Source organism: Bos indicus x Bos taurus, chromosome 17, assembly GCF_003369695.1.
Source record: "Bos indicus x Bos taurus breed Angus x Brahman F1 hybrid chromosome 17, Bos_hybrid_MaternalHap_v2.0, whole genome shotgun sequence".
NCBI lineage: Eukaryota > Metazoa > Chordata > Mammalia > Artiodactyla > Bovidae > Bos > Bos indicus x Bos taurus.
Window position 1 is genome coordinate 21311627 of NC_040092.1, and position 27718 is coordinate 21339344.

The 27718-nt window shown below is 54.0% G+C and overlaps 1 protein-coding gene across 1 annotated transcript; it reads left to right on the forward strand.

Moving 5' to 3' along the window:
• Positions 1-11327: 11327 nt before the first annotated feature.
• RFLNA (refilin A) lies at positions 11328-26097 on the forward strand. Its single transcript, XM_027567017.1, has 3 exons — positions 11328-11534; positions 22689-22798; positions 24551-26097. Exons 1-3 carry the CDS (start codon positions 11328-11330, stop codon positions 24882-24884), a joined length of 651 nt encoding a protein of 216 aa, XP_027422818.1. The 3' UTR covers positions 24885-26097.
• Positions 26098-27718: the final 1621 nt, after the last annotated feature.

Sequence of the window (27718 nt, forward strand, 5' to 3'; positions counted from 1 at the left end):
GCCCTCTAGGAGGGGAATACAGGGCCCCTGGCAGCTTGCCTCCACCCTCAGTCCCTCTGAGGCACAGAGAAATAGCTTGGAGTTTGGCAGGAGCTAGGAAAGAGTTTTGGAGAAGGCGATGGCACCCCACTCCAGTACTCTTGCCTAGAAAATCCCATGGATGGAGGAGCCTGGTAGGCTGCAGTCCATGGGGTCACGAAGAGTTGGACACGACTGAGCGACTTCACTTTCACTTTTCACTTTCATGCACTGGAGAAGGAAATGGCAACCCACTCCAGTGTTCTTGCATGGAGAATCCCAGGGACAGGGGAGCCTGGTGGGCTGCCGTCTATGGGGTCTCACAGAGTCGGACATGACTGAAGCGACATAGCAGCAGCAGCAGCAGCAGGAAAGAATTTTGGAGAAGGCAATGACACCCCACTCCAGTGTTCTTGCCTGCAGGACGGAGGAGCCTGGTGGGCTACCGTCTATGGGGCCGCTTAGAGTTGGACAAGACTGAAGTGACTTAGCAGCAGCAGCAGCAGCAACAGGCGGAAAGAGTTTGTTCTCTCGTCTGCATGCCTCTCAGCTACTCTTGCCTCCTTTTGACTCCACCCAGGCTAGACTTACTCTTATGTATGTTGTGTTTTTTTTTGAAAAAGGAAACTTGCATTTTTATTTTTTAAATTAATTTTTTTTTAATTTTAAGTTTTTGGCCGCACTGTGCAGCATAAGGGATCTTAGTTCCCTGACCAGGGATCAAAACTGTACTCCCTTGCATTGGAAGACAGTTTTAACCACTGGACCACTGGAGAAGTCCACTTATGTATATTTAATGCACACAAGTGTCCTTTCTGCTTCTTTATTCAGATGTAGAGAACAACTGTCCAGTTAACGAGTATTTGTCATACTGGCAAAGTGAAAATCCATTGTGATTTTTGGAGGAATTTTCTCAGTATAACAACTTTTTCATTCCCACTCCCCTCAACCGTGTGTCTGAGTGCATGCGTGCTAAATCGCTTCAATCGTGTCTGACTCTTTGTGACCCGATGGACGGTAGCCCGCTAGGCTCCTCTGTTCATGGGATTCTCCAGGCAAGAAAAAATCAAGAAATCATGTTTATGCATCATGGATCTCGGCAGACATATTCAGCAATTCACGTAACATCATGCTTTCTAGTCAGAGAAAATCCTTTGAAACCGATTTAGATGGCGTGCCAAGTTTGGGAACATTTTGCCTCTCACAGATTCGCCAAGCGAGAGGCATGAAGAAGGGGCAGCTTCCACAGCTTTTAGTCCGCTGTGCGTGCACCCTGGGTCCACATGCGTCAAGCCCTGAAGATGTTTGTGTTTAATTTTAAGCGCAGCTTGAGAGCAGGAAAACCATGAAACCCTAAAAAAAAAAAAACTGGAAAAAAGTGGTAACAAAACTGGTACAGAAAGATGAATATACTGGGGGAATTCTCTGGTGGTCCAGTGGTTAGGACTCCAAGCTTCCAATGAAGGGGGCATGGTTTTGATCCCTGGTCAGAGAACTCAGATCCCTCAAGGCATGCAACTCGGCCAAAGAGAAAGAGAGGGATGAACGTGTTAGAGGAGATTTACTGATGGTAAGTCCTTGACTAACAACTCTGCTTCCATCTACCACCGGCCACTCTTGCAGGGACGGCAGGCTTTTCCTACAAGGGGCAGGGTGGGAAACATTTTAGGCTCTGCAGGTCGGGGGATCTCAGTTGTTGAAGCAAAGCATAATTTGCCCTGGTATCCGTGGGGCTGTCACCGAGCACACTGCCTCTCGCAGATGAATCGACTGGAGTTTGTGGAGGTTAAGGCTTGTCAGAGACAGGATATCCCCATGGGTCAAAACATCTTTCCACAGATTCCGGATGAATTACAAAGAGAAAGATAACTTTGGTGGTGCACCACCTCAGCCAAGTGACAAGATGTTTGCCTGATCGACAATGGGACAAGCTGCCCCGACGTCCCTTCCGCTGTTAGTGCCACCACAACAACCCTGTGAATTTCCTGCGGGAGTGTTTATGTGGAGTCTAATCGTCAGGGAGCGATCAAACTAACGCCGACTGTGGGACTTCCTACAAAACGACTGGCCTGTATGCTTTGGAACCATCAAAGTCTAGACAGACATAGAAAGGCACGGGATTATTCTAGAATAAAGGATGAAAGAGAAATGACCATTGGGGGTGTGAAGTGACTCATACTCTTGTCTGAAAATGATGATCAAAGACTAGAAAGGTCTGAGATCTCACCCTCCCAGCCAGCTAAGAAGGTAGCCTGCCCCTGTTGCCTGGGTCCTGGCAAAACACAGAAGACCCTGGGACCAGGGACAGGGGATGTTACTACTCACAGTAGCCAGAGTGCTGGCATTTCTTTGCCATTTTCCCCAAGCCCCGGGTCCCGCAGGGCCACTCAAAGAAGGCCAAGTGTCGCCTGTACGCATAGTGCCTTGCTTGCCTCATAGTAGAGGAGCCCTGAGTGGGAGAAGCCCAAATACTTCATAATGGACAATAAGCCTGCCTGGTCCCCCCGCCCTCCAAGAGAGGTATTACTTTTCTTTCTTTCTTTTTTTTGCTGCTCCATATGGCCTATGACATCTTAGTTCCCTGACCAGGGATCGAACCTTCACCCTCTGCATTGGAAGCTCGGAGTCCTAACCACTGGATCACCAGCAAAGTCCTGATATTATCTTTCCTACACTGGATGGTAAACATGCCTACACTTTGCTTTGGAGGGAGACCCTGTCTCTACCTTTTGGAGCTGTACTCCTCACAAACATCCTAGAAATGACAGTCCAGGCAAAGGGCAGCCAGAGTGTCTGCTCCCAAGATGTGCAGAAATACAAGAGACCTGTGGAAATGGGCCCCCAGCAGTGACAGCTAGGAACACCGAATGCTTGGGCCCCAGACTGAAAAAGAAAGCAGTTCTCTAACATCGTTGGGATCATTGGGGGAATTTTTTTTTATATATACACACTGCTATATTCATTTATTTATTTTAAAATTTTGGCTGTACTGGGTCTTTGTTGCTGCATGTGGGCTCTCCAGTTGCAGTGAGCAGGGGCTGCTCTCTCGTTGTGGTGCACATGCTTCTCACTGTAGTGGCGTCTCTTGTTGGGGAGCACAGGCTCTCAGTGCTTGGGCTCAGTAGTTGTGGCACACGGGCTTAGTTGCCCTGCAGCACGTGGATCGAAGGACCAGGGATTGAACCTGGGTCCCCTGAGTTGGCAGAGGGATTCCTATCCACTACACCACCAGGGAAGTCCAATGGGGGGAATTTTGAGATGAGATCGAGATTCTGTAATATCATTGTGTTAACGGTTGAGGTATGGTGGAGAAGGATATTTGGGCTTTCGTGATATTATTCTTTCAGCTTTACAAAACAAAAATTGGTCGGGGACCTGGCTTCCCCAAGAACGCGCAGCTGGCCTGGGGCCGCCTGCCTTCTCCTGACTTAAAAGACTGCGTTTTTACTACACCCTGTCACCGATCTTATCCCTGCCCTGCTTTAATGAAGTGCTCTGAAGACATAAATAGTTTTTTGTTTACTCAAGCCTGGGAGAAGCTGGCAGAAAAGGCCTTTTCAGCTAAAAAGCTCCTTAAAGCCCGAAGGTGTGAACCAGTAAGTTAACAGCCGCGAAAACCCTTTCAGCTGTGTGCGCCTCTGCACGCGAGTGTGCAGTGATGCAGTCAGCTAGAAGGAGAGAGGCGAGAGCTTCTAGAAGGAGAGAAGCAAAGAGCAGCAGGAATTGCAAGCTAGAAAGGCAGCCCACAGACCCTTAGAGCAGTTTAATCCTCTTGCTTGAGGCACTGAGCATCCTGAGGCTGGACCAGACTCATCCGTTCAAAGGTCAGCAGAAGGATGCAATCCCAGGTCCAGATATGCTCTGGCTGCATTTTGTCCCCATGTCCCTCACAGGGCTGGTTGTCAAGAGCTGGGCCTGGCACGGACGCTGGTCCCTGCCCTCTGTGCACAGTCCCTGACCCCCAGACAGACAGCTGCTGGGCCGACACAGCCCCAGGCTCACAGGATTCGCTAAAAATGAAGAAGTGAGTCACTGGTGGAGCTATGTCCCGGCAGGGACACCTGTGGCCCAAGCTGGGCACCGAGCAAGGGGGCCATGGAAAAGCCTCTCAGGCCAGATGGCCAACAGGGGCGGACAAGGCTCTGCTGGCCGGGCTGGGCCGGGCTGTGGCCCAGATGTCATTGTCATTGCACATTCAGCCCTGGGCCTCTCACTGAGAGCCAGCTCCATTGGATCCCATGCCCTTGGGGACAAATCGAATGGGAGAAACAGACTCATAGACAGAGAATAGACTGGCAGTTGCCAAGGTGGACAGGGGTGAGGCAGGTGGCTCGGGAGTCTGAGCTGAGCAGATGTGGACTAGTACACAAAGGATGCATAAACAAGGTCCCACTGTAGAGCACAGGGGTCTCCATCCAATACCCTGTGATGGGCCAGAATGGAAAGGAATAGGAAAAAAAGTGTGTGTGTGTGTGTATGTATGTATCACTGAATCAGCAGAAATTAACACAACATTGTAAATCAACTATACTTCAAAAAGAAATCTATTGGGAGTTGTCTAGAGCTTATGATAACAAAGCAACTGTTTCTCAACTTCTCTGCCCTCTGCCTCTTTGCTTTTTTTGTTTATTTTTAATTTTTTTTGTTTGTTTTTGTTTATCTTTTGGCTGCCTGGCATGTGGAATCTTAGTTCCCCAACCAGGGATCGAACCTGAGTCCCTTGAATTGGGAGCTTGGAGTCTTAACAACTGGACCGCCAGCGAAGTTCCCCTCTGCCTCTTCAAACTCCACTTAGAGTCCTGGTGGCTACCTTCTAACACCAAATAATGTTTGATTACTGTTGTTTCCTGGATTCCCTACAGATAGATAATATCTATGCACTCTGCACGTAAAAGATAAGGATTTAGCTCACATTTCACCTCCTTCTCTTAAATATAAATATAAATATATATATATATATACACACACACACATATTTTTTTTCTTTTTTGGTAAAGAATCTGCCTGCCAGTGCAGGAGATGCCAGAGATGTGGGTTCGATCCCTGGATCGGGGAGATGCCCTGGAGGAGGAAATGGCAACCCAGTGCAGTATTCGTGCCTGGAAAGTTCCACAGACAGAGGATCCTGGTGGGTTACAGTCCATGGGGTTGCAAAGAGTCAGACACAACTTAGTGACTGAGCATGCATATATTAATATGTATGTGTGCACGTGTACCTCTGCTTATATACATATACACAGGTATTCAATATTGGCTGTATGTTGATATACTGATTATACATATACACACATATATTTAATATGTTAATTACTTTGCTCACTTTAACTAGAGAGGAAATGAGGTACTGTGATTAAGAGCAGGGGAGGGCCAAGCCTGGAGAATTTTTGCTGGCGCTGTGCCGAGGGCTCAGCCTGGCACTGGCAGGCCTGGAAGCTGACTCTTGTTAGGCTTACACTTAATCCCAGTGGATTTAATCCTCATTTAATTCCTGTATTAACATCCCCACTTTATGGGTGGGGACACTTAGGCACAGAGAGGACATGCAAATTACCCAAATCACACAGGACTGGGATTCCAACCCGGGCAGCCAAGCATGCCGACAGCAAGAAGACCCCTTTCCCTCCAGTGGGAGCGCTCCTGGAAGGGGAGGGTGTAGTATTACAGCTGTGACCACACCCCGTGGTGAGGAGAACCTGTGCCCACGGGCCCTATTGCCCCACCCAGGGGTGCACCCCATTCCTGACAGCAAGAACCCCTCATCTAGACTTTGAAGGAAGCTCATGAAATAAAAGTAGACAAGCTCCGATCTGCCCGTGGGAACCAAATCCTCGTTGGAGGAAGAAGGGCACTTCTGGGTGGGTTTTGACTTCGAGCCCTGCAAAGGGACAGCTCCTTATTGCAGACAGACCCCTGAATAATAACCAAGATGGATCCCAGATGAGGATCTGAAGAATGGGCTCTGCTGTGTGACTTTAGGCAAAACACTTACTCTCTCTGTACCTCCGTTTTCTCGCCTCTAAAGGTGATATAATTCTCTATATTCTGCCAGTCTTCCCAGAACATGATGTCAGCCACTGAGGGTCTATGGGGAACTGCGTGTGTGTGTGTTTAGTCACTCAGTCCTGTCCGACTCTTTGTGACCCACTGACTGTAGCCCGCCAGGCTCCTCTGTCCATGAAATTCTCCAGGCAAGAATGCTGGAGTGGATTGCCATTCCCTTCTCCAGGGGATCTGCCCAACCCAGGGATCCAACCCGGGTCTCCTGCATTGCAGGTGGATTCTTTACCATTTGAGCCACCTGGGAAACCCCGGGGAAGTATACAAATTTGATTAAATGAACCGGCCACTGCCTCCCCGGGGACTGCTTTGTAAGTGACTAGAGCCCTTCAGGTTAAGTACAATTACTCAGACTTGCTGTGTATGGTGTGCACAGCCCACCAGGAAACAGGAGTGCCAAGCCCTGTCCTTGAGGAACTTACAGGGCAGTTGGCAAGCCGGGAGGTGACCTGTGAACAATCACTATGTCACATGAGCAAAATCTTTGCTTTCCAGTCCCTGGGCCTTTGGGGTATTCAACATGCTCCCCAGATGGGCTGCTTGCTTTCGTGTTTTCTGTGCAGGTCAGGGGAATGCCTCGTTGCCAGGCACTGAGACCTCAGTCTTGCTTCGCCCATTTCACAGTACAATGGCACCCACTGACAACTTTCCCCATATCCATCCTTAAGGCCTCTCTCTGCTTTCATCTTCACAGCTGTGTGGCCTCAGGCAAATCACTCACCCACTCTGAGCCTCCACGGATTGAGCTGCTCTCTTTTAAATTGGAAGGAATGCATGCGAATCTGGAGTGTGAGGGTGGTTTGCGTGGCTCCAGGGTGAGACGGCGTGTGTGCAGGGGCCTTTGTCAGAAGGTCCAGCCCCACTTCATGAATGTTGCTCACTGCTGCTTGGAACAAGTGGCTCATGGCTCTCTATGAAAAAGCCTTTTCTCCTCTGTGCGCTTCCTCTTCATCTGTTGGCCTTTCCCTCTCCCAGCATTGAACTTCTCTCCCTTACAGAGCAGCTCCAGAGAAGTCTCCCTGAGGCCGGAGTGCTGGGTGAGCCCCATGGAACTTGGGACCACCCTAGGTCACCTTTCTTAAAAGTAGGTGACTGCCTGAGCTGCTGAACGAACCTCTTTCTTCCCATAAGTGTGTGGTACCTGGGTCTCTGTCTCTCCAGTGTTGGATACCGACTTCTGGACCCCTTGTCGGGGTACCCTAATATTTCTTTTCTGTTAAATATCAACTTTACCTAATTTCTCTCTGTCTCAACTCTCCCCTCTTTACTCCGACTCCAGAAGCAATTTGCATCAGCTCATTCTTTTTTATTTCTTCTTTGGCTGCACCAGGTCTCAGCTGGGTGCGCAGGATTGTTGCCCTTCATTGTGACACGCAGGGTCTTTAGGGGTGGTGTGTGGGATCCAGTTCCCTGACCAGGGATCGAACCCAGGCTCCCTGCATTGGGAGCTCAGAGTCTCAGCCCCTGGACCACCAGGGACATCCCATATCATTCTTAAAATCTACATGTTCTGCATCCTCAGGCAGGTAAAGTCCAAATCCCTTAGACCCACAGAGGCGTCCCTGCAGACTCGAACTCGGCTTCCACCCACACCACCTGGCCCAGAGCATTTACTCCAATCTGGAACGATCCCTCTTCTTGCTCTTCTGGCCTCCAGTGACCGAGATTCCAGCCCCCTTTCCTCCAGAGACCAGCCAAGACAGCCAGCCAGCCACCCACTGCTAGCCCCTGGCTCAAGCTAACTTATGGAAATTTCAGCCTTTTCCCCTCTCTTTGACATTTGCAGACCATCTGGCACAGTGAGAGACAGAAGCTTTTTACAGTACGGGCTTTCAGTGGATGGACAGCCCTCGGCCTGTAGCAGTGGACTCGAATAGGTCAGAGGTCATGGTCACCGGGGTCGTTTGTGTGGGCTGCTAACTGGGTGTTTGTAGTGTAGTCATGTTTTTCCTGCTGCTGGGTGTATACACATCCCCAGTGTTACTACATTTCACGGGGAAGTTGTGTGTGGGTGCAAGGAAACTTCCAGAACCCAAGTGGGCACAGTTGTGAAGGCACCTCTAATAAGCCTGAATGGCACAAGAGAGCCAGGATTAGGGAGAGGAGAGTGGGGCACTCGCCTAGAGAACAAAATTTAAGGAAATGTCCCAGGGACTTCCCTGGTGGCCCAATGGTTAAGATTCTGAGCTTCCAATGCAGGGGGTATGTGTTCGATCCCTGGTCGGGGAACTAACATCCTGAATAAGTACATGGCCAAAAAAAAAAAAATAGAAAATGTCCCAAACTCAGAAATCATGACAAATACTATTTTATTGCAATGTTTTACAGGTCAAACTTAATACAAAAAATTCCAGGTGAGCAACAGAGCAACACTTTAAATACAGTCAAGATAACTCTTCAAGTCTGCCCCCCACACCGCCCCCAGTGGATGCTGCTGCCTGGGGTAAGAAGCAGTCAGTTCTTGTCAAAGATTTTTCTCCAGCAATGGATGCAAGCTCTCTCTCGAGTGGGTGAGCATTTGGGGAAAGTGCATCTTGGGACTTCCCTGGCAGTCCAGTGGTTAAGATTATGAGTGTCCTCTGTAAGGGACGTGGGTTCGATCTCTGGTTGGGGAACTGAGATCCTACATGCCTTGCGGCACGGCCAAAAAAAAAGAAAAGGAAAGAGCATCTTAATGTGTCCATGTTCTGGAAGGCGCAGTCCCCCACTTTTGTCCTGTGAATGATAAGTCACCCATGTTTTTCTGGTCAAGGAGCCCAAGGCTGAGGAATTCCTATCTTGTCTAAGAATTGAAGCAGTCAGTCAGTTCTGTTTTTTTTTCCTCCAGAATGCTCCAGATATTCAAAGTTCTGTTTGGGCAGCAGACTGCCCATGATCTTCCTGGTTGATATGGAAATGGGCTGTAAATTCATGATAACGTGTCGCTCTATGCACCTCCCCCCACCCCACACACACACTCGAAGCTACCCTGCCCTTCTGGGACTTCCTGGAATGAACCTCATTCTCACTACTGACTGGAAGGCTGATTCTCTTCCTCCAGCTCATGTGTGGTTATTCAGGACTCATCTTAAAATATCACCTTCTCAGAGTCAACTTCCATCAGCACCCCAGCAAGAAACTGTCCCGCTGATGGTTCTTGCTGGCAGTTTCTTGTTAATTTCCTCCCTGAACCTCACAGTGTTGCTTCCCCCACTCATCAGACTGGGCACCCCAGAGCTGGACTATCTTGCTTGTGGGTAGTTCTGAGGTTGAGCCAGGGCTGGAGACACAGTGGGCGCTTGATCAGTCCTCATGGGATGAACATGCTTGAAGATGGTGCCTTCAGTCTGGGGCTGTCTGAAGAGCAGACACCAACCAAAGAGAAACTCAACTAGTGTATCTGTCCACACTCACACCTTCCCTGCCACCTCTGTTCCCTTAGCTAGAATATGAGCCTCTCCCACAGTCCTTTGGTTTTTTTCAAAGCAACCTGCAGGTGCCCCTGGGTTCCCTGCTTTCAGAATGGAAGGTTGGATCACATGGAGGTGTTGTGGAGTGGCTGAGTGGCTGGGAGCTGAAAAGGTAAGGATCCCCTTTATCAGTCATCTGAAGTCCCCACTTTCAGAATGGAAGGCTGGCTCACCTGGGGATGGTGTGGAAGTGTCTGTGTGGGTAGATGGGTGGGTGGGAGCTGGAAATGTAAGGACCCCCTTGTCAGTCACCTGAAGAAAGAGAAGCAAGTGCCTTCTTCCTTCCAAGGAAGGAAAACAGAGGAAAGATGGGTGAGACCTTTGTCAGCGAGCAAGAACCTGCTTGGAAGAAACTAAAGTGAAAGTGAAGTCGCTCAGTCATGTCCAACTCTTTGCGATCCCGTGGACTGTAGCCCACCAGGCTCCTCTGTCTATGGGATTCTCCAGGCAAGAACACTGGAGTGGGTTGCCATTTCCTTCTCCAGGAGATCTTCACAACCCAGGGATCAAACCCAGGTCTCCCGCATTGCAGGCAGACGCTTTGACCTCTGAGCCACCAGGGAAGCCCGGGAAGAAACTAGGCACCCAGCAATATGCTGGAGGATTCAGGACATATTTCTAATCTCCTGGTCACCTCCCCCAGCCCCATTTTCCCTCAGTGCTGTCCACCCGCAAAGGCCCAGTGTGTTGGCCTCGGATGATCGATAATGGAGACACAAATACCCCTGGCCACTGGTTCCTATCTTAGAAGGTCAACAGGGGGGTGGACAGTCGCGTTGGAAAGAGAGGAGCCAAGGAACAGGTCTTGAAGCCTGGTGAGCGTTTAAGCATCTTGTTTTCGCCCCTTCCGTTGTAAGTTACAGACCTTCTAAAACAGAGATCTCTGAAGATTCTTTTATTGGGACTTTAGTGAGCGGGAGGGAACCTCGAATGGTCACATCAGACACGACTACTACTACAGCTGTTGCTTAAGATGGCTTGAGGACCCCATGAATCACCCCCTAGTGCTGCCACTGGGGTGTTTATTCCAGAGGCTTGTAGGGCTTCTCAGGTAGCTCAGATGGTAAAGAATCTACCTGCAATGCAGCAGACCCGAGTTCAATCCCTGGGTTGGGAAGATCTGCTGGAGCTGGGATGGCAACCCACTCCAGTATTCTTGCCTGGAGAATCCCCATGGACAGAGAAGCCCGGCTGGCTATAGTCCATGGGGTCGCAAAAAGTCAGACACGACTGAGCGACTAAAACACACATAACGTCGAGCTGTGCTGTCCCCCGGGCGCGGGCTGGTGGAGGCGCCGGCCGGGGCGGTTGCCCACCGCGGAGGAGGCCGGAGGTGGGGTGGGCCGGGAGGAGGAGAGAGGAGGGAGGAGGAGGCGCCTAGAAAAGGAGGCGCGGCCGGGAAGGTGCGGAGAGGGCCTCGCGGCGGCGTGCGCCTCGGGCTGGGCCGGGCCGCGGGCGGTGGAGCGCAGAGACGAGGCCGGGCCGGCGTGGCTGGAGCGCGGCCAGCGGCGGCGGGCGGGCTGCAGGCCCGGCGTGGCAGCGCCGCGGCGGCCGCCCCGAGCGCGCAGAGCCGAGCGCCCGACCGCCGGCCCCTCCTGGACGCGGCGCGCACGGCCCGGCCGGTCGGGGAACCCGGGGGCTCTGGGAGCCCCGGGGCCTGACGCGCCGCCTCTCGGCTCTGCCTGCAGGTCCCGGGCGCGCGCAGCCCTCGCCCCGCCGCCGCCGCCCGCCCGCCCCGGGCCCCGGAGCGCGGTGGAGGAGCCCCTCGAGGAGCCGGGGGCCTGCGCCCCGCGCCCCCCAGACATGGTGGGCCACCTGCATCTGCAGGGCATGGAGGAGAGCCTCAAGGAGAAGAGCCGGGAGGGCGTGCTGGACAGCCCCGACTCCGGGCTACCCCCCAGCCCCAGCCCCAGCCCGCCCTTCTACTCGTTGGCGCCTGGCATCCTCGACGCCCGCGCTGGGGGCGCCGGCGCCTCCTCTGAGGCCCCCGGACCCGGCGAGGCCAGAGCGGTAAGCACGCACCTTCGGGCAGAAAGGGGGGCAGTGCCCGCCCCCCTCACCCCCCAAGGAGACGGGGTACTTCAGGAGCCGGGCCTGGGTTCATCCCGGCATCCCCCCAGCCTAGAAGGTGTCCCAAGTGACAGCCATGCTCCCCAGGTGGGGATCGAGGCGCCTAGGTGGGGGTGGGCCAGCCTGATCCCTGCAGACCTCTCCCTGGCTGCCGACCTCTCTAGGGAGTCTTACTGTCAGCAGTAAAAGAACAGAGGGTGAGGACCATCTGAAATTCTCAAAGAGGTTGTCTTCCCAGAGGTGAGCTGGAACCCCAGGCTGCAGCAATGGACCCAGGTTCCCTGTTTACTGTTCCCCTTGTGCTGCCAACGTGAAAGCCTTTTTTTTTTTTTTTTTTAACCAAACCCAGACAGGAACCCTTCCTCCTCGGGATTTTGAGGGATGTTGACGTGGAGTTGAGGCGGTGCCTGGGGAAGGCTGGAACCCCAGGTCCGGAGGCGCAAGAGTTTTACCTCTTGCCAGAGGCGGTGGGACCTTTAGGTGGACTGCCAGGGTCTCCCCGCTTGGTGGCTGGGCTGAGACCGGGTTCCCCCCACACCACCCCTTCCGCGGCAGGCGGGAGCCAAGCGGGCGGGATCGGGTGCCTTCTAATTTGAGGAATGATAAACTGAGATCCGGAGGCTGCTCCCAGGCCCAGTGGCATCTCCCCATTCTTGCAGCTCTCTGCACGCTTTAACGGGGGTACTAGCAGGACTCCAGCCTGGCACCACTTCCTGGGGCCCCTGGCAGTGCTTGGTCCCTCACAAGGCAGTAAATGCATCCTGCTCATTGGAAAATCTCCCCAGAACCGAAAGGAATGGTTATCCCGCCTCCTGCCTACAGACAGGAATGTCACTGGTGTCTCCCTGGTTCTCTGCTCCGGTGGGGCCCAAACTTGAGAGCGCATGGGAATCTCTGGGAGATTAAAAAAAAAAATTCCCATACCCACCTTGTACTTCCAGACATTCTCATTTGATTTATTAGAGGCTGCAAACTGGACATCAGGATTTTTTAAAACCTCCCCAGGCGATCCCAGCGCATCAAAGTTTGGGAAACCCCTGTCTTAGACCGAAATTACGTGTTGAATTTGAACTTTGCTCTCTCTTTGTGGGTGAGGGGGTGGGAGAGGCGTTCAGGACTTCCAGGGATCGATAGGTGTGACCCCAGCTGTTGGCAGTGAAACTGATCCTGTTATCGGAACGTGCCAACTTTCCTGCACAAGTGTCTCAGACTTGGCACTGTTGAATGGGGGTTTTTTGGGCTGCTCGCGATGGGACTCAGTTCCTCTGGTGTCCCACACAGTGGGGTTTGGAGGATAGGGGCGGAGAACCAGGCTTCCCCTTTATTCTTTGGGTCACGCAGAATTTGCCTTGTAGAAGGTTTTCTGGATGCTTTTCCTGCCAGCCAGGGGCAGCCACAGGAACAGAGCACCCAGCTTACTTGTCTTGGCTGTCCTGGTTGATTTTATTTTTCCCTCTCCTTGCTAACTAGATGCCAGATATGGAACTGAGCTGTGTCTCTAATCTTTTTAATTTGGCTTGAGGGCAAGACCTGGGGGTTTGTGTGCACAGGTAATGACATCTGCACTTAGACAGCCTTCCCATGTGCTAAGAACTGTCCTAAAGCTCTTTACTTCTGCCAACTCATTTCATTTTCATGATATCCCTATGACGTATGTAGGTGCTCTTGTTAGATCCATTTTCCAGAGGGGGAGACTGAGGCACAGAGAGGTCAGTGACTTTGCTGGATTAGAACCCAGGAAATTGGGCTTCAGAGTATGTACGCTTAAACCTTGCATTATCCTACTTTTCATTGTGTGGCTAATTAACTATCTGCGTGGGTTTTAAAATTTTATTAAAAAAATTTTTTTAAACATACTTTATTTTTTGTTTAATTTTTTATTGAAGTATAGTTGACTGGGGGGCTTCCCAGATGGCGCCAGTGGTAAAGAACCTGCCTGCCAATACAGGAGACATAAGAGATGTGGGTTTGATCCCTGGGTTGGGAAGATCCCTTGGAGGAGGAAATGGCAACCCACTCTGGTATACTTGCCTGGAGAATCCCAGGGACAGAGGAGCCTGGTGGGCTACAGTCCACAGGGTCACAAAGAGTCAGACACGACTGAAGTGACTTAGCACGCACACACACACGCACTGAGAATGCTTCCCGGGAGCAGATGTAGGCAAAAATACCAGCTGCCAATCTTGCACAAATGGACAGAAAGTTCTCCTGCGTTTTGGAGCTGATGGTTTCAAATGCCCAGGAAGAGGCTGGCTGCACGCAGGGCCGGGTTTGCTTTGGCACCCCGGGGGGGCCAGGGGTTCAGCCTGGTGTAGACACCTCTGTTCTGACACCCTGTTCCTGGCACTGCCCTCCCGGTCAACATTGGTGCCACACGCCCCAGCGGGTGGATGGGGGCGGGGTGAGCTGCAGTTCTGTCCCCACCCCCAGGTCACTGAGGTCCTCACAGGCTTGTCACCGTATTTATTATGCTGGACGTGCATGTTAAATTTGCTCACCCTCTACAAAGAGGTCCCCTCTCCCCCTACTTTTTTGTGAATAAGTTAAACTTACCTTCTGGACAGTACTCCATGGATGTAGGGTAACTGGCTGGCTGCAACACTGCCCCCCAAGACCTAAAAGGCGCTGGGGACCAGGCTGGGTGTGAGTGAACCCCCGACCCCCACCCTATCTTGACCATAGGTTTTTTTCTTTTTTCTTGCCCACTTTTTGAAGCAAAGGTGGTAATGTTTCTAGTAATTCTCAAGCCAAAGGAAGATCTGGGAATCATTCCATCAATGCTTACTGAGCACCTACTGTACGTCATGCCGTTTTGGGGCTCGTGGGTGACACAGTGGTGAACAAGATGTTCAAAGGTGGTCCCTGCCACCATGAAACTGGCATTCTAGTGGGAGAGACAGTCACCAACTTAAATACGTGATACAACGCTAGACGGACTGTTAAGTGCCCTTAAAGAGGTGGGTGCGAGTGGACAGGGTGGTCAGGAAAGTGACAGTTAATGGAAACCAGAAAAATGAGAGTGGCCCTCATGGTCATAGGCCTGAAACGTGTGTCAGTCCAAGGGAATGGCCAGTGCAAAGGCCCTGAGGCAGAAGCAAGCTGGCATGGTGGAGTTGCCGCAGTGAGGCCAGCCAAGGCCATTACAGGGACTTGTACACCCAGCTGAGGCCAGAAAGTAAAATTCCATTTGGTCTTTTAAAAAGGGACTTGTGGCTGTTTTATTTTCATTTTTTGAGAGCCTCATGAGTTCCCAGACTATTTAGAAACCCAAATTTAGAAACCCAAATCAGAGACTTGACTGAGAGGGGCCCGTGTGGAACAGGCTCTGTTGAGGGTGGAAAGAGGTCTTATCTCCATGCGGTGGGGCCCCGCTCAGCTGCAGGACACCGGGCCAGTCAAGGCCGCCTGCCGAGCCAGCCAGGCTCTGCCTGTCAGCTGCATTCATCCTTCGAATATTTAAGCCAGGCCCGCTGAGGGATACAGCCAGGAACAGGACAGAAGCCATCTGTACCACCTTCAAGCTCCCAGGCCCTGGACCGCCAGCTCCCGTGTACTTCCTCCCCAGCTCCCTGTCCTGCCTGGAAGGAGCTGGGGGACTTTGGGGGCATCGTTGGGGAGAGGCTTATGTTGCCAGGAGGGCTGAGTGAGTGTGTTTGGCAGACACCCACCCCTCCAAGTTAACCTGGACAGTTCGGGCAACTAGCCCTGTCCCTCTTTACTGCCCTTAGGGGGAGTGCAGATGGCATTGGGATCTCAAGTCATGATCTCTGGGTGCCCACTGGAGGGGACAGCCACCATGGGGTGGGGGAGATGAGAGCTTACCACCTGTGGCAGATGAAGGGCTCGCCCTACTGTGATCAGAGGTGGTGGTCTGAGCTGTTACCCCTCAGATATGGATGTGGATTCTCCAGCAGCCAGTGTTCTGGGTCCCGTCACCCCCATCTCATCTCCAGGGGTCTGTTTATACATCGAGTGTATGCCTGAGTGGCCCGCTGGAGAATTTCCCGAAGGATGAGGTGCTGGTTTCCTGGATCTGGATTCTGAGGGCACCCCTTGGGGCCAGATCCAGGTAGAATTAGTGATGGGGAGTGGGCTGTCTTTGCCCCATCCTTGAAAATTTCTTGGGGCTGCCGCCCAGCTCTTGGAAATCTTGGTCACAGCCACGTCTTAAGATCTTGGCTGTGTCCCCCAGAGTCCTCCACCCCAGGATGCTTGGATTTTCTCATTTCTCTGTTTCTAGTCTGTGTTGATGAAACCAAGGATGAGGGCAGAGAGGGAAGGGAGTTAGGAATTAGGCAGTTAGGGCCCAGGATTGGGAAGGATGTATGGACAAATGAATGGATGGATGGATGGACAGATGGGAGGATGGGCAGATGAATGCATATGTGGAGAGAAGGCTGGATGGACAAATGGATGGATGAATGGATAAATGGACAGATGGGTGGATAAATGGACAGTGGATAATAGATGGATGGATGGACATGCGCATGGATGGGTGGATGGATAGATGGATGAATGGGACGGACAGACAAGTGGATGGACAAATAAAGAGAAAAGTGGAAGGTTAGGTGTATGGCAGATTGTGAAGACAAGGTCAGCCTCCTGGCCCCCTAGCAGGCCCACAGGTGTGTCCCTGACCAGCACAGTTGCCTGAGCAGGGTCGGGGAAGAGAACCAGGTGTGTCAGGCCACGGGGGGAGGAGCCTGTGTGAAGGAAGAAAGGCTGTGAGGAGCCAGAAACCCTGGCGGCTCCTTTCAGCCCCCATCTGCTTAATCCTGGACACAGCGGCCTCCAGCGGAAACCCAGCGACCTCTCTGACAGCCCCGCTTCTCTGTGAAAGGCTCACCTGTCTGAGAAGCTCCGCCTGGAGCCTTAGTGTGAAAAGAAGACAAATAGGCCCTCGCCCTGCTCTGGGGTGAGGGAGCGATCAGGAGCCACCATCCTGGGAAAGTGGCACCCGGTGGAGGGGCACCCGGAGATGGGTCTGTCCTTTTCGCCCTTGGGACTCCTGGCCTTCCTGTCAGGGGAGGGATATTAGTACAAAGAGGCCACAAGTCTGAGACCCAGGTGTCAGCAGGTCCACCGTCCGTCCAGAGGTTCTAGGGAAGAACCCATCCGTGCGCCTGTCCCAGCTTCTGGTGGTGCCCGCCAGCCTCGGTGTGCCTCGGCTTGTAGACACACGCCCCCATCCCCATGTGACCTTCTTCCCTCTGTATATCCCATGTCCAAAGCTCCCTCTTTTTATAAGTACCCCAGCCGTATTGAATCAGGCCCCACCCCCACCCAGTGGGACCTCATCTTAACTTGATCTTCCTTACTTAAAGACCCTATTTCCAAGGAGGGTCACACCCCCAGGTCCCAGCAAGTAAGATGTGAACATACTTTTGTGGGAGCTTCCCTGGTGGCTCAGATAAACAATCTGCCTGCAATGCAGACCAGGGTTCAATTCCTGGGTTGGGAAGATCTTCTCGAGAAGGGAATGGCAACCCACTCCAATATTCTTGCCTGGAGAATTCCATGGACAGAGGAGCCTGGTGGGCTACATACAGTCCATGGGGTCGCTGAGAGTCGGACAGGACTGAGTGACTCACACACACACACATATACCTTTATGGGGGTCACAAGCCAACCCAGCACCCTTCTGTGGCTTGGGCCTCTTTGGTCACTTGTCTTGGGGAGCAGGCCTGTCCTTCAGCCCCGCCTCCAACCTGTGGTCTATGGCTTTGCTCAGGTTCACTCTCTGAGTGTCAGCCCCTGGACCATTTGGGGTCCCCTTGGCCCCCCAGCCTGGCCCCGCTCACCTCCTCTGTTGTTCCATGTTGGGCACCTAGCCTTTGGGAGCTGCCTGCCTGCGCTGCAGCCCAGAATTGACCACCAATCCCCAAGGCCTTTCATAAAAAGGATGAGGATTCTTGGGGCATAAATAACCCCTTCTTGAATCGCTTTCCTCATGGGTGAAGGCTAACGTCCACTTTAGCCCACCATGGGAGTTTTTGGTCTCAACTCCCCAAACATGCTGAAGATCATCAGTTTAATTCTGATTGCAGTAGAAACCATGGCCACCAGTTAGGTCAGCAGCCTTGAGAAGGTCCATTTCAGCCCTCACAAAGGTTCCCCATGGCTTTGATGAGGATGCCCTGCCCCCACGCCAGTGTGGGGTCTCCCTGGACCCTTCCTCCTGCCACTCACTCTCCACTGATGGGGGCTTGATACCCCCTGACTGAGCAGAAAGTTTCGTGGGACACACGTGGCTCTAGCCACCTCCCATGCAGTGGCAGGTGAGGGACCACTGTGGGTCACCCAGGCTGGGGACAAATGCCCCTCTGCTGTCCCTAGCTGTCCCTGCCAGCCAGGCTGGGACCCCCGGTCAGGCTGGGCTGTCACCACACGGCACGGAGCTCTCACAGCCCAGCAGCGCTTATCTTTCATTGCTGTCCTGTGGGCCGTGCTGTGTACAGCAGCCAGAGACAGGGAGCGCTCCAGACGCCCATGTGTATTTTTACTTCCAGTATTTATCCTCACACATGAATCACGGGGCAAGGCGGGTGGGGCCTGGTGGGCAGAGGGCAGCCGCGACTCACTGCTCTCTGGGTCCTGCTTTCTCTGAAGTCCTCCCTGGTCCCCACGCAGATGCCCTGCCTGCCCAGGAGACCAGGGAGCCAGGCCAGCCCCCTCCCCAGGCCAGGACGGGGCTCTTCTGGTCCCCAGAAGGATTTGAGGGCTGGTCCAACTGTGTTACCATCCTAGGGTGGAGGGCGTGGTGTCTGGGAGATGAGGATCCAGCCTTCAGCCTCTCCACTCCTCTGCCCCAGAGACTCAGCTGCTTTTCCTCTGGCCCTGCCCCTCAGGGCTTCAAGGAGCCCCGAGGACACTAGCCAGCCTACACCTGGGCACCCCGGACTGTGGGCTTCACAAATGGCATAATCCCATTGTACAGATGGACAAACTGAGGCATGGTGAGCAGGTTCCCTGAGCGCAGGTGTCTCTCAGTGGGTCCTCTTCATAGTGGAGCAAGCACCTGGGCCTTTAGGGAAACAAGCTGGCCTATGGCTGCCCCCGGGTTGGGGAGTGGTGAGGGGAGCAGGGTGCCTGGGAGTGTTCTTCGCTCCACGTGGCCTGGGCCAGGCGAGCAGGTGCAGCAACAGAAGTGGTCCCTTGGGCCCGTGTGCCCCAACCCTTTCCACAGCCCGCACTCACCCTGGTGGCTCCCATGGGGGTGTCCAGGGGCTGGAGGTGGGGAATTGGGTGAGCCGCTTTTACAGGGTCTGCGGCTTGCCTTCCTGGCCCGCCACTGTAGCTGCAAGACTGAGCCCCGAGCTTCTGGGGCCAGGCAGGCAGCTGTGGGGCACCTAGGAGCTGCACGGGTCCCTGGAGCCCTGTGAGGGTGGCCTTCAGCTGTCCTATGGCCCAGGTCCCTGGATGCCAGCCTCTGTCTGGGTTTTCAGTAGCTTCCCCCAGCTCTTGTATGGCACTCCCGGGTGGGACGAATTTTAGCTGTTTTTCACCAGGGCCCTTGGGACAATGATGTGAAGTCAGCCTAGTCCCCTCTGCTGGCAGCCAGTCGGGGAGTGAAATCTGGCCAGAATAGGGCCCCAAACATGCATTCGGCTCTCATCAGGAGGCTTGAGTGAAACTGAGAGGGATGGTGGTACCTGGTTCTTCATTACCTCCCAAAGAATTACTCCCTGCTTCTGAGCTTAGGAACTGTTCTTTCGTGGGGGTGGGGTGGGGGTGGGTGATGAAAACCAGTAGCAGGCTACCCCTTCCTCCCTCTACCCTTCCACCTAGAGATGCCACCGAAAACCTTAGCACCCACATCCACAGCCCCTTGCATGCCTGCATCATCCTCTCTCCTCTTCTGTGTCCACAAGACGAATCCTGGGAGGCACTGTGATTCATCCAACCCACACAGGATCTGGTGCACAGTAGGTGTTCAGCACACAGTAGGTGCTCAGCAAACCACTGCACACATTTGGGGGAGCGCCATACTTCAGGTAGGGAATGGCTCACCACTCTAGTATTCTTGCCCGGAGAATCCCATGAACAGAGGAGCCTGGTGGGCTACAGTCCACAGGGTCGCAAAGAGTCAGAAACGACTGAGCGACTAACATGCTCACTTTCGTACTTTAGAGAGTCTTGCAGGGAGAGAGCATGGTTTTTACGAACACCAAGTCATGGAGTTTTATAGCTGAGGTCAGTGCTGAGTTCACAGAGCCGTGGAGAACACCAGAAGTTGCAAAATCTTGTCACTTTTTCTTTCTTTCTTTAACATTTTGACTGTGCTGTATAGCTTGTGGGATCTTCGTTCCCCGACCAGGGATTGAACTGGGGCCCTCGGCAGTGAGTGTGGAATCTTAACCACTGGACCACCTGGGAATTCCCATCACTATTTTATTTTTAAACTTAAATCTCCTGAATGATGCGTGCTTGCTTCTGGCAGGTCAGAGCAGGGTTGTCTCAAGCTTAAAAAGGGGGTGTGGACTGACCTCTCTCTGGAGAGGAACCCCCACCCCTGTCTCTTGACCCTTTATGAAAAGCATTCAGAATACAAGCCCACACTTACATGGAGCTTGCTCAGTGCCAGGCACAGTCCCACTCATTTACACACTTTGAATCCTGCAGTCCTCACTACGGCCTGTGAGGCAGGTGCTCCTGTCACCCCACTTTGGGGACCAGGAGGCTGCAACCCCGAGTGGGGAGTTGCTTGCCAGGTCACATGATGTATGAGCCCCCTGTCGCTGCTGTAACAAATGGCTACACACAGAGTGGCTTAAAACAACTCGGACTCGATACCTTACAGCTCCAGGGATTTCCCTGGTGGTCCAGTGGGTAAGAATCCGCCTACCAATTCGGGGGACGTGCATTCTATCCTTGGTCAGGGAACTAAGATCCCACATGCCGCCAGGCAACCAAGCCCACGCGCCACAACTAGAGAAGACTGAGTGCCACAGCGAAGAGCATGTGTGCTGAGAAAGACCCAGCACAGTCAAAAACAAACAAGTGAAATCAAAATAAACGTAAAGAATACCGTACAGCTCCAAAGGGCAGCCGTCTAAAATGGGTCTCACAGGCTATTAATGAAAGCAAGGATTTGGGCAAGGCATCCTTTCTGGGGGCTTCCCAGCTGGCGCTAGTGGTAAAGAACCTGCCTGCCAGTGCAGGAGACATAAGAGATGCAGATTCGAGCCCTGGGTTGGGAAGATCCCCTGGAGGAGGGCATGGCAACCCACTCCAGTATCCTTGCTTGGAGAATCCCCATTGACAGAGGAGTCTGGCAGGCTACAGTCTATAGGGTCGCATAGAGTCAGACACAACTGAAGTGACTGAGCACACACCCATGCATTCTTTCCAAACACTCTAGGGGGGAATCCTTGCCTTTCCCACTTTCTAGGGGCTGCCCATGTTCCTTGGCTGGTGGTCCCATCCTCCATCCTTAAGACAGCAGGGTAATGGCCTCAATCTTTCTGACTCTGACCCGCTCCCTCCCTCTTTCACTTATAAGGACCCTTGTGACGATGGGGGGTGGGGTGGACACTGGATACTCCATGACAGTCTTCCCATCTCAAGATCCTTAATCACACCTACAAAGTGCCTTTTTGCCTTGTAAGGTTGCACATTCCCCGGAACTGGGCAATAGGACCTCACATTTTGGGAGACATTATTCTACCTGCCACGCCCAGCAAAGGAGAGATGGGACCACCCTGAGGACAGCTGCTGGAGACCTGTGGGGAACCCCTTGTTTGTCCAAGTCTTGGGTATTTTCTTCCTGTGGTCCTTCATTGGCCTGTGTTCTGGGGACACTGTGATCAGCTGAGGAGGTGGCTTTGGTGACCACAGGCAGATAAGCAGATTAAAAGACAGGCATGGGGCTGGCTCAGGGGCTCACAAGTGTGTGGGGGAGCAGGGTGCTGCTTTGCACGTGTGAGGTCCTGCCTTTGGACAGCACGGGGTCTGAAAGGCACCAGGCACTGGGGATAGAGTGGTCCTCTGGTCCTGAATCTTAAGGAGCTCGTGGTCTGGGGGTGACAGACACACAAAGGGGTCGCAGCAATGGAGACGAGCAGGTGGGAGCTCCAGGGACCCCACAGAGGATGTTCGGGAAGACAGGAAGCTGGTTTCTGAGTTGTCGCCTTAGACCAAGTCAGAGAGAAAGGAAAGGACGTTCCCAGTACCGAGAACATAAGCCAAGGCGCAGAGGCAGCCTGGGGCGTGGCCAAGGCTAGCGGAATATGGGCCTGGATGGGAAGCTCTGTGATCCTGTGCACGAGGGCAAGCTTGCTCTGAGCATGGGGGTGACAGGTCAGGTCTTGGGGCTACAGCGCCAGTCTTGTGGGCATTGAGAGGCAGTGGGGGAATGTGGGCGAGGGCACAGGCTCTGCAGTTAGACCATCAGCTCTGCCCCTTCCTAGCTGTGTGGCCTCAGGCAAGTTACTTGGCCACTCTGGGCTTCAGTTTTAGCGTCTATACAACAGGGATACGAGTAATAGCTCCGTCCCGTGAGTGAATGAATGGATCCACGGGGGCCTCAGAGCAGTGCCTGGTGCAGTTCACGCTCTAAGAGTGTCCACTGCTGTGATCCCTCATCCAGGTGAGGTCAAAGAGGACCTGGCGAAGGATTTGAATGAGGGACCCACAGCCATGTACCAAGAAGGAAACTCTTGCCTTGATGAGCGTGGTTTTCAGCCCATCGCAGAGCTCCGTCCTGCAGTGTCATCCCGGGGGGCAGCTCGCGAGGCTTGGGCTCAGGGGCTCCTTGAGAGGGTTCTCAGTTCTACAGGGCTCCGAGCCTGGCTCTTGGGGCTCAGGTGGGCTGGGCACTGTAGAAAGAGGCCATGACCACGTCCCCTTATAGTGATGCCTGAGAACCAGGTGGTTGGTGGCGGGGGGCAGGCCAGTGGGTGAGTGGGCATCAGAGTGCTTGGATTCCATAGAGGGACTCTGGGGTGGGCTTCCTGATGGACCCCGCAGAAGCAGCCTTCCAGAAAAGCCAGGACTGGAAGGGTGTGGGGAGCTCCTCTTGTGTTCATCAGGGAGCTGAGGCCGTAGTGCTGAAGGGCTGCTCACGTGACCCTGCGTCCCTGGCTCTCCCCACAGCCCCCCGCCCACCCACCGAGCACCCCAGCACGAGAGATGAGGCCCCGGATGCTGCCTGTGTTCTTTGGGGAGAGCATTGAGGTGAACCCAGAACCCACACCAGAGATCCGGTGAGTGGGGCTGCTGGGCTGGGTAGGGGTGGGGTGGGGGTGGGATGGGTGGGGGGCCAGGCTGGGGGTCTCTGCAGGTTCCCCTTGCTCTAGGCAGCCTTTCTGAGTGATGCTCCCCGAGGAGGCATGGCTGTGATTTGGAGAGACTCTGCGGCCTTTACTGTCTACACCCTCCACCTCACCGTCCCAGGCCCACATTTGGCCATTTCCACACTGACTTCACCTCCAACCTGGCTGATTGTTATTTAAAATTTTCCCCTTTATCCCCCAAGGAGCCATTGCCCGGAAGTGTATTAGGTGCCCTCCCATCACAGGGTATCTCAAGTGGCACCTGCACTGCTGAGCCAAGGTGACCAAAGACCTTGATGCTGGGAAAGACTGAGAGCAGGAGAAGGGGGCGACAGAGGATGAGATGGTTGGATGGCATCACCGACTCTATGGACACGAGCTTGAGCAAACTCTGGGAGATAGTGAAGGACAGGGAAGCCTGGTGTGCTGCAGCCCGTGGGGTCACAAAGAGCCAGATACGACTGAATGACAACCCCACCCCCTCAGGTGCTCTTCTCCAGCCATCTGCCCTCCTGAGAGGGCTTCTGGGGCTCAGGCTTCCAGAAGGTGCAGTCTGAGGTCCGTGGGTCTGGCCCCCATATCCATGGCATGCTCAGATGGATTTGTTCACATCACTCTAGCCTGGCCAGGGATGTGGGATCCTCTGCCTCCTGCTCCTCCAGCTCTAGATATGTTTCCAGGAGACAAATGGGTCTACTTTAAAGAATTTTCTGCCCGAAAAGTTATCCTTTTTAGTTTTTATTATCAGAGGCCCCTGCCAGGGTGGTTGCGGGCTGCCTGGGCTCTTGGGAGTCTGCTTCCATCCCCCCATGGATCACCCGTGGGATCCAGTGGGGAAGGAGACAGACAGGTGAAGCCCCTGCTCCCCACAGCTTTACCTTCCAGTGTGATGATCTGGGAGCAGAGCTGGGGGGTGCTGAGCAGCTGGCCACTCATGAGGGGGTCACCCCTGGAGGAGGGCATGGCAACCCACTCCAGTATTCTTCCTTGGAGAATCCCATGGACAGAGGAGCCTGGTGGGCTATACAGTCTATGGGGTCGCAAAGAGTCAGACACTACTGAGTGACTAAGCCCAGGGCAGCGCAAGGGGCTCACTCATCTGGAGGAGCCGACGCTACTCTGGGGGAACTTATTTTGATAAAATTTCAAACGTAAAGAAAGTTGCAGGAAGAGTATAGGGGACCCTGGTTGAACTGATTCCTTGTTGTTTCTATATTGCCCCGTTGGCTTGAACAGCCACACGCTCTCACTCATTCTACATAAACAAAACATTTTTTCTGACCTGTTTGAGAGGAGGATGACGACATCTTGACCTCGAACCTCTAAATAACTCTGGCTGGTGTCCTTCCTGAGAACAGGGACATCCTCTCACATAATGACGGTCCGCTTGCCAAAATCGGACCAGCTAAAGCTAAAAACACGACCACTGCCTAGTCCAATTCCGCCCATTGTCCCCAAATGTCCTTTTATAGCCTATTTTTAATCCCAGTCCAGGATCCCGCCAACTACATGTGGCATGTAGTTGGCCCGTTTCTTGAGTCTTCTCCGAGTCGGCAGGGTTCCTTCTTTGTCCTTTTGACCTTGACATTTTGCAAGAGCCCAGGATGCTCAATGTCCACCTTGCCCTCTGATCATGACCTGACTGCCCGGTCCTGAGCTCACCCCTGTCCTCCCCTCCACCAGCTGCAATTCTGAGGTCAAGTATGCATCGGAGAAGCACTTCCGGGACAAGGTCTTCTATGCGCCGGTGCCCACGGTCACGGCCTACAGCGAGACGATCGTGGCCGCCCCCAACTGCACTTGGCGCAACTACCGCAGCCAGCTGACCCTGGAGCCGCGCCCTCGCGCCCTGCGCTTCCGCAGCACCACCATCATCTTCCCCAAGTGTGCCAGCAACTCCTTCCGCACCACCCTGCACCTCAGCCTGGGCCGACCCCGCTGCTGGTTCACGGCCAGTGTGCAGCTGCAGCTGTGCCCGCGCCCCGGGCCCGGTCTCCTGGGCCCCACGCCGCTCTGACCCACAGCCCGGCCCGGGTGGCGGTGCCGTTGGCGGGAACCAGGGTCATCCCTGGGGCAGCCGGAGGATGGACTCCGCTATTGGGAAGGACCCTGGGCTGTGTTTACCCTGGCCGCTGGGGCTCACCCAATAGACACATCTATTTTATCAGCACCTATTTGGGAAGGCAACTTGGGCCTGGCTCTCGGAGGAGCAGGGGGCGGGGGCAGGTAGATAGGCGGCAATGGAGAGAAGAAGGCACGTGTCCTTGGCTGCTCCTGAGGCGGGGACACCCTGAGCATCGGCAGGATGGAGGCATCCCAGCCTTGGCCGCATGGGAGGAAAGAAGGGGGCCATTCAGAAACCCGGCAGCCCTGGAGGAGGCTGTTTCCAAAGCGAGCCTTTCAAATGCATGCAGCTTAATGCCCAGAGCCATAGCCCGGCAAACTCCGGCGGATGGTGGGCCAGGAGCTGGATGCCAATGCCAGGGCCAGAGTGGGCTGTGTTTGGGGAGCTGCCAGGAGGAGCCCTGCCCACACTGTCCCGATGCCCGTGCCCCAGGGCAGAGGATGGAGGGCCCAGCCCGTCTGCACCGCAGCCTTTCAGCTCCGTGTCCAGAGCCTCACCCGCAGGGCAGCCTGCTAACCTCTGTCCACCGACGCCTTCAGGACCAGGACTTGGGAACATCAGAGCCCTCGAGCCAGGTGCCAAGGGGAGGCGTCTAAGCTCTTGGAGATGACCACCACCACCTGCCAGCCGTCAGCTTAGATTCTGTGGGGCCCGGCTGCCCTTGCTCAGGCCTTCCCCTCCTACAGTGATGACTCGGCAATGGCCGTGCTGTAGGGCTCACTGCACACGTGCAAGGTCAGGGAGGAAGACATGAGACCCCCATGCTCCTGGGAAGAGCCAGGACACGTGGGGGCCGGGGCCACGACCTGGGGCTGCTCGGCACCAGTGACCCAAAAGCTCCCCAACATGGCCACAGAGATGCCCTCAGACTGGACCCTTAGGTGGGGGCTACCCCCGACATTCCCCTGGCTTCCCCCCTAAGATGGGGCTTTAGCTCCCTCGCTGGGGAGAAGGGCAACTTGGAGCTCACGTTCAGGAGAGGCAAGGTATTTTTATATAACTATACAGACTGTGCGTGGTCTCTCCACAAAGATGCTTTCTGATTAACAAAGAAATAACTTAAGGAATGACTGATTATCTTAATAAAATGTGCAAATTCAAAGAGTTTCCCTCTTCCGTGCTTCCAAGACCTTTGGATTCCCCGGGAGGGGGTGGTATTCACCGGCCCATGGTCCCTCCCGGCTGCTCACAGGGGACAGGAAGACACTCGGAAGGGTCAGAGCCCTATGCTAGCACCCCTTTCCCCATAGACAGCTTCAGGGTGCACCAGCTCCACCTAGGAGCTAGGAAATTAATGCAGAGGCCCAGCCCCACGCTGGGACTTGGTCTGGAGGTGATTCCAAATAAAGTCCCGGCAATCTGAATATTTGATGTTCCCATGCTTTGCCACCCCGTATGCCAGCCCTCAACACCCACAGACCCCCAGAGCCGGCTGTATCCCTGGAAAAGGGCCTGTGCTGCCTCAAAGCAGGTCTTGACCGTGTTACAACTTCTCCCCATCTGGTCCGCATCCTTGGAGGGCCCTCTGGGGCCCCAGATTGTGAACGAGGAGGGCATTCAGCAGCCGTAGGATGGTGCCCTCTTTTGAGTAGCGGGGTGCTGGTGTCTTTGCAATGGGCTTCCCTAGTGGCTCAGGGGTAAAGAATTCACCTGCAGTGCAGGAGACCCGGGTTCGATACCTAGACTGGGAAGGTCCCATGGAAAAGGAAATGGCAACCCACTCCAGTATTCTTGCCTGGAGAATCCCATGGACAGAGGAGCCTGGTGGGCTACAGTCCATGGGGTAGCAGAGTCCGACACGACGGAAGCGACTGAGCACGCACACTTGGTGTCTTTGCAGGGACTCCAGCCTTGCAGGAGGATGGTCTCTGACAAGGAGTGGGGGCGGTGAGGCAGGAGGGCAGGGCCAAGGGACAAGTTCATGTCACCAAGAGAAAGAACCTCAAGGCCTTGGCTGCTTGGGGAGGACAGACGGGGCGCAAACACAGCGCTGGGGCCTTGTGCGGACATGCACGCGCGCTGGGGTCACATCGCTGGCACCAGGCAAATTCAACTGAGTTTACTTTCCAGTCACAACTCTGATCTCCCCACTTGGAAGGAAAAATGGGTTGGGCTTCCTGACATGTTCAATTTTGGTGCCAACGAACCTGGTGACCTTGGAGATGTCCCAGGGGTCGCCGTTCAAGAAACAACTTCTGGGGCGTGTAGTTAGCTGATGGCTTCGTCACAGAGCACAGGAACAGGACCCCTCTGACGGGCGTCTTGGCTCTCAGTTGACCGAGGCTGGATCCCTGCCAGGTCCTGCTTCCTGCCTTTGTCTTTCACAGACGTCACCCCCATAGGCCTCATCCCCCTGCCCCAACCATCTCAGTACCTCCCCAAGGACCTGGGCAGCACTTGTGCCTCTGAGAATCAAGCAAGACCATCTCCTTGGACCATGCAAACAGCTTCCATGTTCCCTGTTGACCTTGGAACTCCAGCCTGCTTCCTTGTATGGCCGGGGTTCCAAGAGGCCCACCCTGTGGGGAGGAGTAAGAGGGGTGCAAGGGTTGCAGCCACAAGACCCTCAAGCACACCCCAATTTTCCTCTAGAGAAGCTGTGTGTCCTACCAGAACCTAGAGGACTTCGAGACCAGCAGAAAGCGGTGCCCGTCTCATCTGGGATCTGTCCCAACCCTTGAGATTACTACCCCTAAAATAGAGCCTAGAGGCTGGTGACCCCACTA